Source organism: Balaenoptera physalus, assembly GCF_965194825.1.
Source record: "Balaenoptera physalus genome assembly, chromosome: 10".
Classification (NCBI taxonomy): Eukaryota; Metazoa; Chordata; class Mammalia; order Artiodactyla; family Balaenopteridae; genus Balaenoptera; species Balaenoptera physalus.
Genome location: NC_138889.1, coordinates 32684772 through 32700904, shown reverse-complemented (window position 1 = coordinate 32700904; position 16133 = coordinate 32684772). Strand labels below are relative to the sequence as shown.

At 33.1% G+C, this 16133-nt stretch overlaps 1 protein-coding gene across 2 annotated transcripts in view; it reads left to right on the top strand.

The window, feature by feature from the left end:
• The window catches only part of DYNC2H1 (dynein cytoplasmic 2 heavy chain 1), a 381735-nt gene that overhangs the window by 217348 nt on the left and 148254 nt on the right, over positions 1-16133 (top strand). For both annotated transcript variants that reach the window (XM_082409863.1, XM_082409862.1), the window contains exons 78-79: positions 2731-2841; positions 11130-11285. In XM_082409863.1, coding sequence (XP_082265989.1) covers positions 2731-2841; positions 11130-11285 — 267 coding nt within the window. The remainder of the gene's footprint in view (positions 1-2730; positions 2842-11129; positions 11286-16133) is intronic.

Genomic DNA, 16133 nt, shown 5'->3' with positions numbered 1-16133 from the left:
GTAGATTCAGATCAGTGTGGTGCAAATAATATCTAATATACTCAATTCAGTGATCTCCAAGGAACATCAGTATTAAAATATGTCATGCATGATTTATGATGTCTTTAAAAAAATTAGTATTTGTTGGGGAATCATTTAAAATTTGTTACATATTTTCTTCTTAAATACATGTACATTTGTACAAACCAAAATGGATCTTTTAATAAGAAATCTATAAAAATCTTTTTTAAAGGCATTTAGGGGAAGTCAAAAAATTAATCAGGACTGAAGGGGAGGCTTAGAAAATTTTTTCAGATGAAAAATAGGGAAATGTTTTAAAGAATTGTAGAAGACCTATTTATAACATTAAATTTTCTTTATGCTGTTGTTCTGTTGTATCTGTATGAGGAAAAAAGATGTAGAGGAGCCAGAGAGGACTACAGAACACTTCCTAGGTGCTAAGGAGGCTGGGTGTAAATGGAAGCAATCATTTTATTTAACAGAAATGGGCCCAGTATGAAAAAACTTTAAGACAGAACAAAATGATGTGTAGGTTTAAATGCAAACCTGGAATTAAGTATAGTGCTTATTTAAGAAGAAAGATGAATATGGTTTTGGGTAATCATAGATGACACTGAAGACAAGATGTTCCTTGAAGACTATATGTGATTTAGCTAAGTGTAGGGGGGAAAAAATTACGGTTAATTCTAGCAGCACAAGTTGAGACATAGTGGCGGGAATGTGCCTGCCTAGTACAAAGAATGAAGATGTCCTTGAATGTCCTGGAAGGGTCAGGCAGAGCGATGTGGGGCAATAGAGTTAGATGGCTAGGAAGGGGAAAGGTTATGGAATACCCTCAAAATCTTGCAGAAGTGCTTGGAATTTTTGTCCTAAGACACAGAGTCAAAGGAGGTCCTTAGCAAGGGAGTTAATAATTAATTAATTTAATTAATCTGGCAGAAGTTATTCAGAATAGAACCAAACAGAATAGAGTGGGAGGCCATAGCCTAGTTGTAGTATGTTGAAAATTTGTGTAATGTGTTGAAAATAAATTGGCAACTATAGCACTTTACATAAAACATGTAAGTAGTTAAATAATCTTTGATGAATGAGTTAATGACTAAGTGAATGAAGTGATAGACCATGATGACTTACTACTTATCAAAAGAAGATGTAGATTTTGGAACTGAGATATATATGAATATTCAAGTAATTCCATTATTACTACAGTTTTCTGTAAAAATCACAAATGTATAAAATATAAAATTTATGTCAGATGAATTACATATGTTTTGAAACATAAGGAAGACTTGTGAATACTTGAATCTTGCTTTCTGTTCCAAACAGTAGATTGATAGCTATTAATCTATGTAAAATATAATTACAGTTATTATTTTGGAATCAAATCTTAATTAGGACTTTTTGAAGCATATATAGGGTAGATTATATTATAAAAGTTTTAAAAAATTTAAAAATGTTTTGCTTTTCTTTTGGGAAGTTTGGATAAATTGTTTGGCTATAAATTTATGTTTATTTTAAATTCAACTATATCACATATGTATTGTTTTTTTAATCTTTTTTTAAAATATGCTAACCCAAAGCAAAATTTTATTCCTATTTTACATTTAAAAATTATTATTAGGTATAGAAACATTTTATAATTTACAATTTTAAGGAAACACAATGTTTTCATGGCAATTCTCTTGCCATTTTTTGTCATCTTTACATTGCACATGATAATAATGAATTTTAGTATTAGACATATATTTATTAAGATAGTTTTTAGACTTCACTGTCTTTTAGAGCTATCGACATTTCTCTTGTCATTCATTCATTCATTTAGTCATTCATTTTACAAGTGCTTGCTGAGTACAGAAAAAAGCCAGGAATAGTCCTAGGTGCTGGTTACGTTCAAAATTTGTACCTGCTCTCGAGGAGCTTGGTTTAGAAGAGACAGACCACATTAGTAACTATACAGTCGTACGATGAATACTGCAGAAGGGAATTTACAAAATACCATCAGTGATTAATCTGCTTGGGATTGTGGTAGTGAAGAGTCAGAGAAGATATTCTCCCAGAACATGATATTTAAATTATATTTTGACAGATGAGTAAGAATTTGTCAGGTTACAAGAGAATAACAGGCAGAAAGAATATGATGAATAAAGAGACGAGATAAAAATTCGAATAAGTGACTAAAGCGTACAACACAGGCAGGTGAATTTGAATGGTGAATTTTGGATATTATAGGCTATAGGACACACTAAAAATTGTATTATAAATGAATTGATATTATAATATAACTCTATGGAAGTGTGAATTGAAGAAGTGAGAACCTGAAGGCCTGAAGATGGCTCGTAGTTTAGGCATCACGACTATAGCTAACATTTATTTTGTATTTACTGTGTGTTGGGCACTGTGTTTTATACAATCCTATGAGGGTAGGTATGGTTATTATCCTTGCTTAGAGAGTTTAAATCAAAGAATCCAAGGTCACACAGCAAATAAGTGGCAGAATTTGGATTTCAACCAAGTTGGCCCAGTTCTAGATCCAAGTTCTTACCTATTTCACTAAGCTAGGAATAGAGAAGATGAAAATTTAGAGGAAATATAATCAGAACATTAAGAAATATATCAGAATATCATGGAAAGATTTTAGTAAGGTAAGTACTTATTAATAATATATTTATAAAATGGAAATTTATGTGTATGTTTAAGTAGATTTTTATTCTTGTTGTTTTTATAAACAAGGAATTGAATACTCTTCAACCTAAAGATACCTTTCGTCTTTGGCTCACTGCAGAAGTTCATCCCAACTTTACTCCAATTTTATTACAGTCAAGTTTGAAGATAACATATGAGGTAAGAAGATTTAAAACTTGAAACATGGGCTTCCCTGGTGGCACAGTGGTTAAGAATCCGCCTGCCAATGCAGGGGATGTGGGTTTGAGCCCCGGTCTGGGAAGATCCCACATGCCGCGGAGCAATTAGGCCTGTGCACCACAACTACTGAGCCTGCGCTCTAGAGCCCGCGAGCCACAACCAGAGTTCGTGTGCCACAACTACTGAAGCCCATGTGCCTAGAGCCCGTGCTCCGCAACAAGAGAAGCCACTGCAATGAGAAACCTGCACACTGCAACAAAGAGTAGCCCCCACTCGCTGCAACTAGAGAAAGCCCACGCACAGCAACAAAGACCCAACACAGCCATAAATAAATAAATAAATAAATAAATAAATAAATAAATAAATAAAATATATAAAAACTTGGATCACTAATTGTGTAAGTGCAGTAATTTAGCATGCCTTCTAAAGCTTTGTAGACAACTGTCTACAAAGCACTCAAAAACTTTTGTATATTTAGATGAAGTATATACATAAATAATATATTTATAAAAATACATTTACATTTTTCTTTTAAATATTATTTAATATCATTAACTTTTTTGTTTTTTATTGTAGTTAAAGACGTAATATAAAATTTACTATCTTAACCATTTATAAGTGTACAGTACAGTAGAGTTAACCATATATACCTTGTCATGCAACAGATCTCTAAAATTTTTTCATCTCACAAAACTGAGACTGTATCCACTGAAGAGCAACTCCCTTTTTCCCTTTCCCTCCACCCTTTGCAACCACCATTGTACTTTCTGTTTCTGTGAGTTGACTACTTTAGATCCCTCATATAAGTGGAATCATGCAGTATTTGTCTTTTGGTGACTGGCTTATTTTACTTGGCATAATGTCCTCAAAGTTCATCCATGTTGTAGCATATGACAGGATTTCCTTCTTTCTTAAGGCTGAATAATATCCCATTGTATGTGTGTACTACATTTTCTTCATCCATTCATCAGCCCATGGACATTTAGATTTTCTACCTCTCGGCTATTATGAATAGTGTTGCAATGAACACGGGCGGGCATATCTCTTCAAGATCGTATTTTCAGTTTTTTTGGATATATACCCAGAGTGGGATTGCTGGATCATATGGTAATTCTATTTTTAATTTTTTGAGGAACCTCCATACTGTTCCATTGTGGTATACCATTTAACATTCCCACCAATAGCACACAATTTCTCTGATCCTTACCAACACTTGTTATTGTCTCCTTTATTTTTTTTAATAGTGACTGTCCTAACAGTGTGAGGCGATATCTCACTGTGGTTTTGATTTGTATTTCTCTATATTTAGTGATGTTGAACATCTTTGTATATGCTTGTCGGCTATTTGTATGTCTTCTCTGGAGAAATGTCTATTCAAGTCTTTTGCCCATTTTTAATTGGATTTTTTTGTTGTTGAGTTGTACAAATTTCTTATGTATTCTTCATATTGACCCCTTATCAGATATACAGCTTACAAATATTTTCTCTCATTCCATTAGGGCTTCCTTTTAACTGTGTTGTTTCCTTTGCTGCGTAGATGTTTTTAGTTTGATGTAGTCCCATTTGTCTGTTTTTGCTTTTGTTGCCTGTGCTTTTAGTGGCATATCCAAAAAAATCATTGCCAAATCCAATGTCATGAAGCTTTTCCCCTGTTTTCTTCTAGGAATTTTATAGTTTCAGGTCTTAGGTTTAGGTCTTTAATCCATTTTGAGTTAATTTTTGTATTAGGTGTAAAGTAAGGGTCCAACTTCACTCTTGCACATGGATATCCAGTTTTCATATCATTTGTTTTTTGACATAGCTAAGTTAGATTTTCAGTCTTTGTTTTCTTCTTTCCTTCATTCGTTCCCTTCATCCATCCATTCATCCATACATCTATCCATCAGTCCATCCTTCTAACGTGTAATGCTTGGCAGATCCTCCCCAAACCCAATGCATCCAAAACTTTATGTGTTTGTAATGATATTGTGGAACTGGTCCAAGTCATAACTGAAATAATAATAAGAGACTGAATTAAAACTTTTAAAAAACTAGTTTAAAACGTTCTGCTTGCATTTTCTCTCAACTTGTAGAATATAATTTCATATAATCTCTTGTCTGATGAAAAATATCTTATTAGTGTTTATAACTACCTGTTATTTTAGATCAGTACTTCCGTTTTCCATCTGAAGGCATTAAGTCTCATGTAAGGAAGAAAAAGGCTAAGGATTAATCCAAGGAATGCAAAAATGATTTAATATTTGGAAATATATTAATTGAATGAATGTCAATTATAATGTCTAGTAAGAGAGAACTTCTCCAGCCACTCTCTCAGTATGCTCTTCTACTAAACTATATTGCAGAACTGGATTGTACAAGCCCTGAAGGCAAGGGCTATATTTTTTCTTGCTTTTTTTTTTTTAACTTATTATATAATACATGGCATGTAGGAAGAATACAGTAATATTTCAATAAATGAAGAGTTAATATATCAGGGGAACTGTTCCTTGAAAATTTTAACTTAATGTACAGCCTCTTCCAGTATCCTTTTTTTTTTTAAATTTTATTTATGTATTTATTTATTTATGGCTGTGTTGGGTCTTTGTTTCTGTGCGAGGGCTTTCTCTAATTGTGGCAAGCGGGGGCCACTCTTCATCGCGGTGCGCGGGCCTCTCACTGTCGCGGCCTCTCTTGTTGTGGAGCACAGGCTCCAGATGCGCAGGCTCAGTAATTGTGGCTCACGGGCCCAGCTGCTCCACGGCATGTGGGATCTTCCCAGACCAGGGCTCGAACCCGTGTCCCCTGCATTGGCAGGCAGATTCTCAACCACTGCGCCACCAGGGAAGCCCCCAGTATCCTTTTTTAGGAAGTAATTTGATTATATATTTATGGAAATTTTCAGTTTCATTTAAGTTATTGGTGAATTTTTTTCTATTCTTAAATCAATGTAAATGGTTTTAACTATTCCAGGAAATAGTGCAGTTCATTATGTTCAAAATTATTACTATATATATGTACACATATGTACACACACGTATTATTGTATTTAAAAATCGTTAAGTCTTCATTTTATTGTTCGTTTCTTCTCTTTTTGATGAGTTGCTGGAATTGTTTTTAAAAATTTATTACATTGAATCTGTAGATTGCTTTGGATAGTATAGTCATTTTCACAGTATTGATTTCTCCAATCCAAGAATATGGTATATCTCTCCATCTGTTTGTGTCATCTTTGATTTCTTTCATCAGTATCTTATAGTTTTCTGAGTACAGGTCTTTTGCCTCCTTAGGTAGGTTTATTTCTAGGTATTTTATTCTTTTGGATGTGATGGTAAATGGGATGTTTCCTTAATTTCTCTTTCTGATCTTTCATTGTTAGTGTATAGGAATGCAAGAGATTTCTGTGCATTAATTTTGTATCCTGCAACTTAACCAAATTCATTGATGAGCTCTAGTAGTTTCTGGTAGCAACTTTAGTGTTTTCTATGTATACTGTAGTATCATGTCATCTGCAAACAGTGACAGTTTTACTTCTTTTTCAATTTGGAATCCTTTTATTCCTTTTTCTTCTCTGGTTGCCATGGCTAGGACTTCCAAAACTATGTTGAATAATAGTGGTGAGAGTAGACATCCTTGTCCTTTTCCTGATCTTAGAGGAAATGTTTTCAGTTTTTCACCATTGAGAATGATGTTTGCTGTGGGTTTGTCATATATGGCTTTTATTATGTTGAGGTAGCTTCCCTCTATGCCCACTTTCTGGAGAGTTTTTATCATAAATTGGTGTTGAATTCTGTCAAAAGGTTTTTCTGCATCTATTGAGATGATTATATGGTTTTTACTCTTCAGTTTGTTGATGTGGTGTATCATATTGATTGATTCATGAACACTGAAAATCCTTGCATCCTGGGACGAATCCCACTTGATCATGGTGTAATATCCTTTTAATGTGTTGTTGGATTTGGTTTGTTAGTATTTTGTTGATGAGTTTTGCATCTATGTTCATCAGTGATACTGTCCTGTAATTTTCAGAGAAAGGCAAATATCATATGTTATCACTTATATGTGGAATCTAAAGAAAGGGTACACATGAACTTATCTACAGAACAGAAATAGAGTTATAAAATAGATAACAAGTGAAGACCTACTGTATGGCACAGGGAACTCTTCTTTTCCCATATATATGGGAAAAGAATCTAAAAAAGAGTGTATATATATATATGTATAACTGATCCACTTTGCTGTACAGCAGAAACTAACACAACATTGTAAATCATCTCTGCTCAATATTATATAACAACCTAAATGGGGAAAGAATTTGGAAAAGAATAGATACATGTGTATGTATAACTGAATCACTTTGCTGTACACCTGAAACTATCACAACATTGTTAATCAACTATAATCCAATATAAAATAAAAAGTTAAAAAATTAAAAAAAAATTTTTTTAAATAAAATTAAAAAAAAGAAAAAAATTTATCACAAATAACCAATGTCATACTTTCTGATTTACTTTTTCTTATTCTCTTCTATTCACTGAAATTCCTGCTCTTTTCATTATTTTTTCTTCCTTATGTTTTCCTTAGATTTGTACTGGATTTCATTCTTCCTGATTTCTTATGCTGAATGCTTAATTGATTTAATTAACTTGAATTAATATTGAAATTATTTTAAGTCTGTGAATTTTCAGTTGAATATATATTTTACTTTATCTCATAATTTGACCTACTAGTGTTTCTGTTTTGTCATTTTCCAGTAATCTTTATTTGTATATGATTTTCTCTGTAATTGTACATGATTTATTCGTTTTGCATAACCTTTAGTATAGGGTCTTAAAAAAAAAAAACCCTAAGTGGTTGTTCAGTTTCCTTAGTGCTCAGAAAATTTTGTCTATTCTATGAAAAATTTTGGTAACTGTTTCATAAACAAAACATTTTCATTTTAAAAGTGTACATTTGGAAATGCACTTAGTAAAAAAATACTTAGACATTTTTTCTTTTAATAAAACAAAAGTTTTTATTTAAGAGAAAACAGAATGAAAAGGTTTGCAAAGAGAATTATTTTTTTGTGACAGGCATTTGTAAAGTACTGATCTGAATTTTTCATTAATGTTAGAAACCAGTTTGAAGGAAAAAAATTACTTTTATTTTATTTATTTATTTATTTTTTTTAGTTATAAAATATTTTAATTTTTACAGTAGACATTACACTTTTCTTTTTTTTTTTTTTTTCCACTGTAACAGCTCCTTTACTTTGCAGTGAAAATTGATTTGTATATTCTTTGCCTCTGAGTCCTTGTGGGATTTTTCTTTTTTTTTTAAATTCAGACAGAAAGTCACAAAAATTATACTCATCCTCATCCGTTCACTCAGTCCCATGTAATTAATTGTTTTTTTTTTTTCATCTTGATCTTTTGATAGCACTTTTATGAGTTCATCAGTTTTTCATCAGAGTTCTGAAAATGCTTATTCATTCAGTTCAGCAGTACAGTCAGTTACCAGAAACCTGTACTTGTCAGAGTCTTTTCCATGAATTTCTTGAAGATGAAACCCTTTTATAGGAACATATTTGCAAAATCATCAGAGTACACCCAGAACTGTCTGTAAATGACAAAAGACTTAAAAATGACCACGGTAAAAGATTTGATGAAAGTTCATAATAATGCAGCTGACAAGAAAATTAGTTATTTCTGAGATATACATTTTAAAGTAATAACTAGGATTATGACTTATAACATTATACCAGAACATATAAGATATTTAGAAATTTCATGTAATGTCTGAAACATTTATATTAACATATTTCCATACATATTTCCATACAAATACAAATATAAGATTTTTAGAAATTTCATGTAATGACTGAAACATTTATATTAACATATTTCCATACATATTTCCATACAAATACAAATATAAGATTTTTAGAAATTTCATGTAATGTCTGAAACATTTATATTAACATATTTCCATACAAATAACCCAATGAAAGTTTAGTATTAGTTGTTTTGTTTGTTTTTTTATACTGCAGGTTCTTATTAGGCATCAATTTTATACACATCAGTGTATACATGTCAATCCCAATCGCCCAATTCAGCACACCACCATCCCCACCTCACCGCAGTTTTCCCCCCTTTGTGTCCATATGTCCATTCTCTACATCTGTGTCTCAACTTCTGCCCTGCAAACTGGCTCATCTGTACCATTTTTCTAGGTTCCACATACATGCATTAATATATGATATTTGTTTTTCTCTTTCTGACTTACTTCACTCTGTATGACAGTCTCTAGGTCCATCCACGTCTCAACAAATGACTCAATTTCGTTCCTTTTTATGGCTGAGTAATATTCCATTGTATATATGTACCACATCTTCTTTATCCATTCGTCTGTTGATGGGCATTTAGGTTGCTTCCATGACCTGGCTATTGTAAATAGTGCTGCAATGAACATTCGGGTGCATGTGTCTTTTAGAATTACGGTTTTCTCTGGGTATATGCCCAGTAGTGGGATTGCTGGGTCATATGGTAATTCTATTTTTAGTTTTTTAAGGAACCTCCATATTGTTCTCCATAGTGGCTGTATCAATTTACATTCCCACCAACAGTGCAAGAGGGTTCCCTTTTCTCCACACCCTCTCCAGCATTTGTTGTTTGTAGACTTTCTGATGATGCCCATTCTAATAGGAGTGAGATGATACCTCATTGTAGTTTTGATTTGCATTTCTCTAATAATTAGTGATGTTGAGCATCTTTTCATGTGCTTCGTGGCCGTCTGTATGTCTTCTTTGGAGAAATGTCTATTTAGGTCTTCTGCCCATTTTTGGATTGGGGTGTTTGTTTCTTTGATATTGAGCTGAATGAGCTGTTTATATATTTTGGAGATTAATCCTTTGTCCGTTGATTCATTTGCAAATATTTTCTCCCATTCTGAGGGTTGTCTTTTCGTCTTGTTTATGGTTTCCTTTGCTGTGCAAAAGCTTTGAAGTTTCATTAGGTCCCACTTGTTTATTTTTGTTTTTATTTCCATTACTCTAGGAGGTGGATTACTTTTAAAACAAGGTAATTTTTGAAATGGATTTATTTTGGTCTTTTTTCTAAGAATTCAAATTTTTTCTTCTTTCATTTTGATAATTAAAAAAAATAATATAAACAGATTTTGGACATGTGGATAAGTGATTTCTGACTAGTACTAGTCCAATGTACAATTTCGGTTCCTGGGTTTGAATTTGTGTTATAAGCCTAGCAATGTCAGGTAATACCCACCTTAAGTAAAGTAGACTGATGTTCTAGGAAGATAAGTTGACATTACATGTAAATAGTAATTTGAAGTCCTTATGGAAATTCAGATAGTACTGGAGAGAAAGAACTGGCGTACTGAAGTAAAAAACACCTGCCTAATAATAATCAGTATCATAATTCGTACTGTAAATGATGGTTTTGTTTCAGTAAAACACTTCAATGATCATGTAAAACTTATTTGGTTATTTTGAATATTGTTGGTTGTGTAGGTTTTTTTAAATTAAAAACTTGTTTTGGATTTTTAGTTGAGATGAGCTATTAGGTATAAGGAGTTTAAAACTAGTTTATATATGTACATTTTTTAAACATCTTTATTGGAGTATAATTGCTTTACAATGGTGTATTAGTTTCTGCTTTATAGCAAAGTGAATCAGCTGTACATATACATATATCCCCATACCTCCTCCCTCTTGCGTCTCCCTCCCTCCCACCCTCCCTATCCTACCCCTCTAGGTGGTCACAAAGCACCGAGCTGATCTCTCTGTGCTATGCAGCTGCTTCCCACTAGCTATCTATTTTACATTTGGTAGTATATATAAGTCCATGCCACTTTCTTACTTTGTCCCAGCTTACCCTTCCCTCTCCCCATGTCCTCAAGTCCATCCTCTACGTCTGCATCTTAATTCCTGTCCTGCCCCTAGGTTCTTCAGAACCATTTTGTTTGTTTGTTTGTTTTTAGATTCCATATATATGTGTTAGCATAGGGTATTTGTTTTTCTCTTTCTGACTTACTTGACTCTGTATGACAGACTGTAGGTCCATCCACCTCACTACAAATAACTCAATTTCGTTTCTTTTTATGGCTGAGTAATATTCCATTGTATCTATGTGCCACATCTTCTTTAGTACATTTTGAAGTAACATAATAATAAATAGTTTAAGTCAAACTTGGTAATGGTGAAAAGTTTTTGCCTTAAAATGTGTTCTCAATATGTGAAATACTGATTTATTTTATTTGTAAGGTTTTAAACAATAAGTTTGCTTTTTCTCTAGTCACCTCCAGGTTTGAAGAAAAATTTAATGCGTACTTATGAATCTTGGACTTCTGAGCAAATTAGCAAAAAAGATAATATACATCGAGCTCATGCTCTCTTCAGTTTTGCTTGGTTTCATGCTGCATGCCAAGAAAGAAGAAATTACATTCCACAGGTAAGTAAGAACATGTCTTGGATGTAGTCTAAGAGGTACATTTTTTTATGTTAGAATATTTTTACAGTTTAGTATAAATAGCTAGGATTACTTCTTTAATTGATTCATGATTTATAAATTTATATCTCTGATTCCATCTTCTCTGTTAATCTTCTGGACTGTATATAGTTATCTAGTTCACATGTTTTTGAATTAAAGTGTTTAGGACAATGTGTGAGCCATCATAATTCATCATTGTTAGGTATCATTTTTATGGTTAATATCTCACCAGTTCAAAAATGTTCAAAAACCGAGTTCCCATACCTGTTTTTCCTTTAGTATATTCTGCTCAATAATAGGCATTGATATCTGTTTACTTCCTTAAGTTAGAAGCATAGGAGTTGTTCTTGATATGGTTTTCTTCCCTACTCAACTCGTGTTTAAGTCCTGTTGATTCTACTTCTAAAATGTAATTCAAATCTGTACATTTCTCCTCAGCATTCTTTTCAAGTCTCATCACCTCTCACCTGAATTACTTTTCCAACTCTTCTTCCTGCTTTTTCCATTTAGCAGCCAGAATCATTTTTCTAATATGTAATTTTGATTTTTTCACTCCTCTGCTTAATACTCATCAAATGGAATTCCACTGTACTTGGGAAAAAATATGCACATTTCTTACCATGATCCAGAAGGAAATATTTGCCCATCTTTTCTACCTCTTCCCAGGCCCCTTTTTTCTTTCTGTTCTCTACATCTCAGTCACATGGGACTTCTTTATGGTCTTTTAATCCATCAAGCTTTCTCACCATAGGCTCTAGCTTTTATTTTTAAACCACCAATAGAGCACAGTTTTTCATGGCCATGGCAGTCCTAGCTGGTACCATGCTGTGATCTTTTTGCCAAATGCCTATCTTAGCCAAAAATTTCAGCATTCTTCCATCTTTAAATTTTTCCCATCCTCTTTTTTTAAACTTTGTCTACTTCTGTTGGGATAATCTTTCCTCAAACTGCCCTCCCCATCTGCCCACCTTTTAGCCTTTCTCTATATTTCAGTTGCATGTCAAAATAAGAGCATAGGTTCTGGAGTTTCAGTCCTGACTCTAGAATTTCCTTGCTGTATGACCTTAGGTAAATTACTTTATACCCTTGACTGTAAAATGCGAATAATGATCATATTTACCTTTGTTGTGAGGATTAAATGAAATAGTGAATGTTTAGAAGTGCTTAACACAGTGCCTGGTATAGCCTATCAATAAATATTTGTCAAACCAATGAAATAATAATAGCAATGTTTGTTTCATATATTTTACACACTATACTTACTAAAGGGTATGCTTATTATTTTCATTTTACAAAGGTAGGACAGTGAATCTCGATGGTAATTAACTTGCTGAAGGGATCACACCTAAAAAGCTGTAGAGCTTGGAAATGGGCAGGCTCACCGTCTTCTAAAGCCTTTGCCCCTAATTTCTCTGACATTCATCCTTAGGTAATGTATCAGTTAATCCTGATGCATACATGAAGAATAGTCACAGTGATGCACTTTTATGAGAAAACAAAACTTACATTTTAAAAACAAAATTAGTTTTCATTTTTTATTGTGACACATGCACATAGTATAAATTAAAAAGCTATGAAAAGGCTTGCAAATTAAGATTTAGTCTCCTCCCTCCTTATCCCCTGCCACTCAGTTTGTATTCCCAGGGCACCCACTGTTCACCATTTCTTGGATACCCTTCAGAGATATTATATAAATACACATATACTTTATGCATTTATATGCACACATATGTTCTTTTCAACTCAAATGGCAGCACATTATACATACAGTTCTGTACTTTGCTTTATTAACCAATACATTTTAGAGATTATTAAATATTAGTACCCATTTAATACCTAATTTTAAAATATGATTTGTATTCATGATATCTGTATAAATATTTTTAGGCAGTTTGTATTGTTAGATGAGCATAAATATTTTCTTCAGTCTTTGCTATTACAAAAAATATTGCAATGGATATCCCTATGATTGCCTCATTTAACACTTATTCATGGTGGCCAATTCCTAAATGTAGAATGTTTGCTTCAAAATATATGTGTAGTCTTAAAAGTTCATGAATAGTACCAAAATGCTCTACATAGAGGATATAGCAATTCATTTTCACACAAACAAAAATATTTGAAAATGTCATTTAAAAAAAAATTCTGCTCTCATAAAAATCATAAATTTAGAGGTAAAAGCAGATAAAATATTGAATGCCATTAATTGTTGGATGTCATGTCATAGGGATATGAACTCCACAAACTCTATTTTACCTCTTTTCCTTATTTGGTTTTGCTTTTTTTTTTTTAACAGCCAACTTTGAGATGTAAAGATCCACTATTAATTCAACTTAGTTTTCATTCCCTGTGTTAGTAAAAGATTATTCCTTTGCTAGTTTTCATTGTGGTGCTATGTTAACTTCCCTATTTTACACATGTGTATTGTACCTCTAATACTGCACTTGATGTAATGTCAGTTTAGTTTTATATTTGTTATTCTTTGATATTGTGTTATTCTTACTAGTTTGTGAGTACCTTTATAACAGGCTTAATCACATTCATAAGAGCACTTTACACAGTGCCTGGATTTCCATGTCAGCTAAATAGGATTTGATTGGCTACTGAGAATCTCTCCACAATTTACAACATAACTTTTGTCAGGAATTATGATATGATTAACAAAAATTACCATTCAAATTTTTGTACCATATTTTTAAAAAATCATTAATCATCTCACAGTATATCAGCAACTGTGCTTTACAGAGTATAGTTCTTATTTCAGAATTAGTATTTTAGTTGGAAGTTGCTATATTAAGTAATATTGATAACAACAGTCTTGAGAGTTTTATGAATATTAATTATTTTTTAAGGTATTTTTAAAATGTTGAAATGAGCATTTTTCTTCACAAATAAGATCTAATAGAGTTATATAAGAAATTTTATTAATAAGACTTTGAGTTGGTAGAAAGTTTATTTAAAATGTTATGAGAACTTTGTTAACTGCCGATGGGTATGTATCCCTTACAGATTTTCTTTTCTTAACATCTTTATTGTTATTAAGTATAATTGCTTTACAATGTTGTGTTAGTTTCTGCTGTATAACAAAGTGAATCAGCTGTATGTATACATATATCCCCATATCCCCTCCCTCTTGAGCCTCCCTCCCGACCTCCCTATCCCACCCCTCTAGGTGGTCACAAAACACTGAGCTGATCTCCCTGTGCTATGCAGCTGCTTCCCACTAGGTATTTTACATTTGGTAGTGTATATATGTCTATGCTACTCTCTCACCTCGTCCCAGCTTCCCCTCCGTGCTCCCCCGTATCCTCAAGTCCATTCTCTACGTCTGTGTCTTTTTTCCTGTACTGCCCCTAGGTTCTTAGAACCTTTTTTTTTTTTTGATTCCATATATATGTGTTAGCATAGGTATTTGTTTTTCTCTTTGTGACTTACTTCACTCTGTATGACAGACTCTAGGTCCATCCACCTCACTACAAATAACTCAATTTCATTTCTTCTATGGCTGAGTAATATTTCATTGTATATATGTGCCACATCTTTTTTTTATCTTTATTTTTTTTAACGTCTTTATTAGAGTATAATTGCTTTACAATGGTGTGTCAGTTTCTACTTTATAACAAAGTGAATCAGTTAGACATATACATATATCCCCATATCTCTTCCTTCTTTCATCTCCCTCCCTCCTACCCTCCCTATCCCACCCCTCTAGGTGGTCACAAAGCACAGAGCTGATCTCCCTGTGCTATGCAGCTGCTTCCCATTACCTATCTATTTTATGTGTGGTAGTGTATATATGTCCATGCCACTCTCTCACTTTGTCCCAGCTTACCCTTCCCCCTCGCCATATCCTCAAGTCCATTCTCTAGTACGTCTGCATCTTTATTCCCATCTTACCCCTAGGTTCTTCTTACCATTTTCTTTCTTTCTTTTTTTTTTTAGATTCCATATATATGTGTTAGCATACGGTATTTGTTTTTCTCTTTCTGACTTACTTCACTCTGTATGACAGTCTCTAGGTCCATCCACCTCACTACAAATAACTCAGTTTCGTTCCTTTTTATGGCTGAGTAATATTCCATTGTATATATGTGCCACGTCTTGTTTATCCATTCATCTGTTGACAGACACTTAGGTTGCTTCCATGTCCTGGCTATTGTAAATAACATTGCAATGAACATTTTGGCACATGACATTTTTTGAATTATGGTTTTCTCAGGGTATATGCCCAGTAGTGGGATTGCTAGCTCGTATGATAGTTCTATTTTTAGTATTTTAAGGAACCTCCATACTGTTCTCTATAGTGGCTGTATCAATTTACATTCCCTCCAACAGTGCAGGAGTGTTCCCTTTCCTTCACACCCTCTCCAGCATCTATGGTTTGTAGATTTTTTAATGATGGCCATTCTCTCCAGTGTGAGGTGACACTTCATTGTAGTTTTGACTTGCATTACTCCAAAGATTAGTGATGTTGAGAATCCTTTCATGTGTCTGTTGGCAATCTGTATATCTTCTTTGGAGAAATGTCTCTTTAAGTCTTCCGCCCATTATTGGACTGGGTTGTTTGTTTTTTCGATATTGAGCTGCATGAGCTGCTTGTATATTTTGGAGATTAATCCTTTGTCAGTTGCTTCATTTGCAAGTATTTTCTCCCATTCTGAGGGCTGCCTTTTCATCTTGTTTATGGTTTCCTTTGCTATGCAAAAGCTTTTAAGTTTCATTAGATCCCATTTCTTTTTCTTTTTCTTTCCATTTCTCTAGGAGGTGGGTCAAAAAGGATCTTGCTGTTATTTATGTCTTAGAGGGTTC